The 7,249-nt window shown below is 41.7% G+C and overlaps 1 protein-coding gene across 2 annotated transcripts; it reads right to left on the bottom strand.

The window, feature by feature from the left end:
• Window positions 1-1,126: 1,126 nt before the first annotated feature.
• LOC101859251 (lectin ADEL) lies at window positions 1,127-4,198 on the bottom strand. 2 transcript variants are annotated; one of them, XM_005101501.3, is made up of 4 exons: window positions 4,102-4,198; window positions 3,232-3,447; window positions 2,651-2,872; window positions 1,127-1,422 (listed from the first exon to the last, which is right to left on the bottom strand). In XM_005101501.3, the coding sequence occupies exons 1-4, from the start codon at window positions 4,157-4,159 to the stop codon at window positions 1,202-1,204; spliced, it is 717 nt and encodes a 238-aa protein (XP_005101558.1). In that variant the 5' UTR covers window positions 4,160-4,198; the 3' UTR covers window positions 1,127-1,201. The 2 variants fall into 2 exon arrangements, with proteins under 2 accessions (XP_005101558.1, XP_005101559.1); XM_005101502.2 differs by having other exon boundaries at window positions 3,232-3,444.
• Between the last annotated feature and the right edge of the window lie 3,051 nt (window positions 4,199-7,249).

The raw sequence follows: 7,249 nt of genomic DNA, 5'->3' as shown, positions 1-7,249 counted from the left end.
ATGATTGCGACCACGTGTAAATTTCCATACTCCTTAAAAAATATAAATCCCAATCAAGTACCACTTGGTTGTAAACTGAGAAGTAGCACTACAGACACAGTAATTAAAAAAAAAAAAAAACAGCAACTCCTTAAAATCTGTATTCATGTTAGATCCATTTTTCCCCCTCAAATCTCAATTTTGACACGAGATTTGAAGTCGGCCGCCTTTGTGTTCTCCCACTAAGACGAGTGCCAGGACTTGTTGGCCCGTTGTCAGTATACAGTGATCGAGTATGGTATCCCAGTTGTGCTACACTTGTTTCCGTTCGAAAGTACACGATTCCTTAGCAATGCTAGCGCGATCAAAGTATCTTCACCAGAAGAATCCATGACGAAAGGGAAGGGCGTCTACCTATGAATTGTTGCATGTCCCATGTGACGGGGGGGGGGTTAAAGACCTGTCGCACGTCACGTGCCTATTTGTCGTGTGCCGTATTCGAGATAAAGAGAAGAGAGAAGCAGGGAGAGAGACAGACACAGGACCATGAACTCCTGGTAGATTGGGTTCGAAACGTACCACTTCTTCCACAACCGGCTCCTCCATCATCCGATTTTGCTGGTGACTAAGTCATGAGTTGACAAACTTATGAAAATCCGGCTTCGTCATGCACTCAGACCCGAATGCGATTCCAGAGTGAGGACAAATTGTATGAGTATCTCTGCCATTTTGCTGGGATGCAGAGCATCCTTCTCGGCTTCCCTTGCCCTCGATAGGCAAGGTCGGAAGCCTATCTCTTAAACGATTTAAAGTGTCGAGAGGGTATAATATAAAGAAGAAAAAAACCCAAGGCACCTGCAGAGCTAGAATTATGTGAAAGTCATTAAGCACAATATAAAAAGCAAGTTGATGGTTCGACTTTTTACAGCCACATCAGACAGTATGTGGATACACAGAAGAGTAAACAAAATACAAGGACGGTATGTTTGGAAGGGATCCGATCACAGCAGAGCAACTACACACGTTTTTCCTTACAACCCAAAAGTCACAAAAAGTAGAATGCAACAATGCTTGATCGTTGGGAGACGGGGGTCGACGAATAGTAAAGAAATACAAACACCATACAAGGATTTGTTTCCAATTAATTTTTAATGTAACAAAACATGTCCAGTGGAATGTAACTGGAGTGAGTATAGAGTATATTGCAGATTTAAGATAAAGCTTAATAAACGGAATAATAACTGACGCTGAAGTCCGCTCTGCAGCCATCGCTGACCCACATGGTGTTGGCCACAAAGCCGTAAGTGGTTCCGAGAGTGCAGGGGGCCGCGGACTGTTGGTTGGCCACTCGCATGGAGTAGATGCAGGAGGCAGAGGGGAGAATCTTGGTGGCGTACTTATAGTTCCAGCTGCTCACGTTTACCGTAGTGGTGCTGGTGGCGCCTGGAGACCGGAATTATTTAGTTATGGCATGGTTCGAAATGATTAGTAGGCTAGAGTGTTGTTTTTTGTTGTTTTGTTTTTTGTTTGTTTGTTGTTGTGGGTTGTTTTGTTGTTTTTTTTGGGGGGTCGGGGTTAGTAGGGATTTTACGGAGCTGCCAACGGCAAAGGTCATATGAGCGCCAGAAGATTAGGTGTTACAAGAGAGTAACAAAAAGGAGGGGAGAGAAGGACGATATGTGTTTGATAGGAAAGAAGAAAACCACACCAGAACACCCACCAATCACCGACTTAGTAAAGGTTTTACAGCGCTTGCAACAGCATAAGGTCATATGAGCGCCAAGGGGTGGATGTCAACAGAGAAGTCCTGAGAGCGAATCAAGACTTCCTCTGATCACCACTCTAGTTGCAACAGCACAACGTCTGCAACTATCAATGCACCCCAGAAATAGTTCACAAAGTCACAAACATACAAAAGTAGAGGAAAAATACGATAGTACGGATTAGGAAAGAAAAAAAACCCAGTAGTTCCCTGTTGTAATTCAGGCACAGTTATGAGCATGACTTTGAAGGATCAACCCATTTACAATTCTACTATTCATAAGAACAGTAGAATGTAACCCACCCCTTTGGGAATGGCCTAAAGACAGGTTCTAAATGACAATTCTAAGAAATGTTTATGTTGGTGTATAGACCGCATGACCTAGTCGTAGAGAAGAATGCTGTGGTACAGAAAAAAGAACATGCAATGTACATCATGTACATCTACCCAGGAACACTAGAATATCGTTTGTATAATAGTACAAGTACCATAATACGGGTTTGCAATCATGTTGAACGGTTGGATAGCCTCACTGATGAAGACGGGGTTCTTTTAACCACCGAGCAATATAGTGTCGATATGTTTTATAAAATCATTTTAATGATGAACTTGTCCTGTTTAATAAGCACAACAACAAAAAATCGCCCGTGCTAGAGATGAAAGCATGCGCCCTGATAGTGCGGTTCTAAGTAATCCAAGACAACCAATAAAATAAGAGGAATTCAAGTTATGAAACTAGTGAAACTGATTTTTTTAGGTCTTTCACCGTAACCTCGGTTCCAGAATAGACCTAAATCTTTTCGAAATATTAAAAATTGCAAAATACAAAAATAAACAATTCCAACGACATTCAGTTCTCGCAGGTTGCCCCACATTCGCGAACATTTTTGCTTCACGTCCCACTCCTACCTTGGACATAACAGATGTTGAAGTCAGCACGGCAGCCATGATCCACCCACACTGTTGAGTTCTGATTGTAGAAGCCGAAGGATTTATCCAGATCGCAACTGGCCGCAGACTGCCGATCTTCAACGGTCATGTTGATGAACAATGCAGCCCCCGTCACCGTCTTCTCGGCGTACTTGTAGTTCCAACTTTCCACCCGGAGTACTTGGCACTCCGTGCGCCTCACTGGGGAGAGGCAAAAGGAAAAAAGAACTCTCAATCAACGTTAACTATTGTATGAAAAAGTCAAAAATGTAGATATAGTTTCTTAACTAGGAAGCTTTAAGAAATGTCTCTGGGAACAACCTTTGAAGGAACAAAAATGTCACCGCCTTTCATTTTGCTTCTTGTTACGAATCAGTCTTTATTATTACGTGGATGGTGCTGATGGGTTGTTGGTGGGCGTTCTGGTGTGTTTGGCCCTTCACCATTCAACTATCGTATATATTATCCATTCTGTTAGTTACTATAACAATCCAATCTTGGCACTAATAACGGTTTCAAATGCCGTAAAAGTCACTAAAACTTAAAACCCTAAAACTTACCTGGGAGATAGCAAACTTTGAAATCAGCCCGACAGCCGTGATCCACCCACAGTGTGGCTTTCTGATAGCCGAAGGATTCGCCCAGGGTACAGTCAGCCGCGGACTGCCGATCTACCACCGTCATGTTGAGGACATATGAGGCATCTTGCACAACCTTCTCGGCGTACTTGTAGCTCCAACTTTCCACCCGGATTGTATCGCACTCATCTGGGTCTGCTGGAGAGTTGGAAATCAGGTAACCGATAGAATAATGTTTTAAAAACGAAGCGGGTAGGCATTTAATGAACATGATAACGTTGAGATATTCAGAATGTGTCGTTGAGGGGAAAGAACAGCTTTTGTGTAAAGAACAATAAAACAGTTCAGCTAAATCGCCGGTAGAGTCTCGCCCTTGGCGATCACTGACACATAAACAGCGTCCTGTCATGCTTTGATATAACATTCTCTCAGATCCAAGATATAAAGACTCCGAATTTTGCCAACTGTCTTGCCACTGCAGAAGTCCGTAAAATATCAGAAATAGAACTTGACCTGACCGACCACCACTTTCAAATCAGCTTTGACAAGATGGTTGAAAAAAACCCAACATTTTATGGAACTCTAGCTATATATGGTCGCTTTTAAGTACAAGTGGGCTAACCCAGATTTCCAGAAATCTTGACCTTCACCAAAAGTGGGGATTGCCCTACCTTTAAGACAAGTTTGGTTTCATTGGTGTATACATTTTTTGGTCATAAAGAAAACTGGCCTGTCTTTTAAAGAAATTGAACAAGAGGCAAAAACTTTACCTTCTATTTTCTCAGAACAGCATTTTTCGGGATGGCTTAAAAGCGACCATACTAAAGTTCTAGTTTTCCAAAAACTACTCACAAGTTGCTTGTGCTGCAGCCAGGACGGAGAAGAGGGCGAGAATGACAACGGCGTTCATCTTGTCTTGTAGGGACTTGTTGTAGTGTCAGAGATCGGCTAGATCTAGATCTATGGTAGCCAACTGAAACTGCTCACGGTTTATATTCGAAAGGTGGTCATACGGTGTCGACACACTTTTTTATCAGAAAATGGAAAGTGGTATTTTTGACGCCATAATTCTCAACCAGCGAAAGCTTTTGTTGAAAGTGTTTTACAACTTTGTTGACACAGTCTAAATCTTTATGGAGGCGGGCTGCTTCCACTAAGTTTGTAGTGACCAATCAAGAATATGTCAGGTACACCTGGCAGGGACACGCGGGTATTCGAAAGAAAATCTTCAGCATGCTGGAATTAAACTCCCGTTATTTAGCGAAGAACCAACCTACCATCCAACTTTTGCTGGTTCAGTAAAAAAATAAAGGCAGCAGAAGAAGAAACGAAAAACAGAAGATATCAGAATTCACTACTTAGATCTAGTACGGTTAGAATCATGAAATAGAAGCAGATCGTTTGGAATGAAAACAACATACTTTTGCATAGTAACTGAAAGAATATGGGAATCGAACTCAGTTCGTCTGCGTGTGACGACATGCACCTAATCAGTATACAACAGGTGCCGGTAGCTGCAATGCCATTGATTTGACAACTGTGAAAACTCGAGACAAGAGATGAGTCTGAAGTGGCTTCCTCTTGGTTTCTTCGTCTTGATCTCAACCCGGCAAACGTCAGACAAAATTTGTTAGAGCTAAAAAAAGAAAGCTTATCACCGTAAATACTTTTTCTTAAAAAAGGCAAAGATCTACGCTTTTTGGCTCTCAAACTTAGAGCCATGAGTCCTTTTTTTGTGCACACCTTTTTGCCACGTTCCGCACCTACTCTCTCTCTCCATGCGCACCTACTCTCTCTCTCTCCATGCCCACGTATCTACTCTCTCTCTCTCTCCATGCCCACCAGCATTCATTATATTGAACACTGGAGCGCACGACTCTGACTTTTTTCACGTAGCGCGTTCACGCTTTCTCTCCAGTTTTGTTGAGAATGTGTGAGTGTGTGTGTGTGTGTGTGTGTGTGTGTGTGTGTGTGTGTATGTGTGTGTGTATGTGTGTGTGTCTTTTAATTTTCGATTGCACTAATGATAATTCCGTACTGTACATGCTTAAGGCTCTGACCACACTGCAAGGAGAGCGGGCAGAGCAAAACGGAGCTATTTGAGACGTTAACATTGGGTTGCCACACTGCAAGTAGAGCGGAGCGGGAGGTGCAATGCAACGTCGTTTGGTATTAGGTTTTAATATCAGTTTCTGTTGCACATGGATAGGAAATGATTGGCGTTATTTGTCCTGGTCGATGAGGAGACTCAACAGAAAAAAAGCAAGAAAGGAGTGGGTGCACCCGATCAGCCGAGTGCAAATTCTTCCACTGATATCTGAATAAAAAGAGGGTACAGTGAAAAAAGAATCCGACATGAAGGAGAAGCATCAAATTTCTTTTTAAAATTTAAAATTTTATTTCATGCTTTATCCTGTTGTGGTGAATGGGAAATAGGAACATAATACTCATAAACAAATATGTTTAAAAGCATATCAATCATAATATCTTGGTTTTACAATAAACAGAGAGTTTTAAACACGTAACTAAACACACGTACACACGCTCACGTACGCACAAAAGTATATACGCATACATACATAATATGGTCGCTTTTAAGGACAAGCGAGCGAACTCAAATTTCAGGGGTTTCCCGAAATCTTGACTTACACCAAAATGGGCATCCTTGCAGGAAAGAACAAAAGAACGTTCAACCAGATGTGCACTGGCACAATCAGTAGAAGGACCCTCGGCAACATTTTGTAGAGAGCAACGGAGCATCAATGGACATGTCCGGAGTGCAGGGATGTTGCTTCCTGAAACAATGAACAATGAAAAGCGGGCACTAGTCTACCTATAGGAGAAGTTTGGTTTCATTAGTGTGTATATTTGTTTGGTTATAGAGAAAACTCTCCTTGACATTAAAGAAACTGAACAAGGGGCAAAAAATTTACCTTCGATTTTCTGAAAACAGCATTTTACGGGATAGTCCTTGTGCTTAAAAGCGACCATATAACACAATAGTATGTTATACACAACAAGCAACCTGTGTCTGTGGTGTAGCGATTAGGCACTTCGCTGTCTCAAGTACAAGACCCGTGTTCGATTCCCGAGTAAGCAAGAATTTTTATCAAGTATGTCACTATGCTCATCATGGGGCTTTTGTGTTTTTTGTTTGGGTTGTTGTGTTGTTGTTTTTTTGTTTGTTGGTCTTTTTCTTTTGGGTTTTTGTTTGTTTGTTGTTTATTCTCTATTCACCTAGAGTAGGTTATTCGAGGTGGGTGGTTGATGGGTGCTCTGGTGTGGTTTGCTCCTTCTTTCCAATAAAAAACATATAGATTGTCTCTATCTACCCTTTTTCTTTTGTGTGTTTGTTACTCTCTTGTGTGGGTGGTTGGCGGGTGCTCTGGTGTGGTTTGCTCCTTCTTTCCTATAAAAAAAATTATCGTCTCTGTCTCCCCTTCTTCTTTTTTTGTGTTTGTTAATCTCTTGTAACACATGTAATCTTCGGCACTTATATGACCTTATTGTGTTGTTGGTGGGTGGTTGGCGGGTGCCCTGGTGTGGTTTGCTTCTTCTCTCCTATGAAACATATATCGCCCTTATCTCCCCTCCTTCTTTTTTATGTTTGTTACTCTCTTGTAACACCTCTTCTGACACTCATATGACCTTATGAAGTTACGAGCGCTCTAAAACCTCTACTAAAGCTTTTAAAGAAAAATAAAAGCTGTGTTGTTGCAATTGTCGTAAAACACTTACTAAAATAAACAAACTAAGAGTAATTCCAGGCTGTTTTCAGCAAGATTGGGCCCTTCTACTGCGTGTCTGTCAATCAACGGTTGTATAAGCCGTCAGTCAACGTTAACTTTTTTCATGTTGATGCGTTACTTTTTTATTGCATTATGTTCTTTTTCTCATCCAGTCCCCTATGGCTCCTTCCCTGCTTCTCTCTCGCGTTTGTTATCTCTCTCTCTCTCTCTCTCTCTCTCTCTCTCTCTCTCTCTCTCTCTCTCTCTCTCAA

The sequence above is a fragment of the Aplysia californica genome, unplaced genomic scaffold, assembly GCF_000002075.1.
Source record: "Aplysia californica isolate F4 #8 unplaced genomic scaffold, AplCal3.0 scaffold00285, whole genome shotgun sequence".
In the NCBI taxonomy this organism is placed as follows: Eukaryota; Metazoa; Mollusca; class Gastropoda; order Aplysiida; family Aplysiidae; genus Aplysia; species Aplysia californica.
This window is presented reverse-complemented; position numbering and strand designations above follow the sequence as displayed.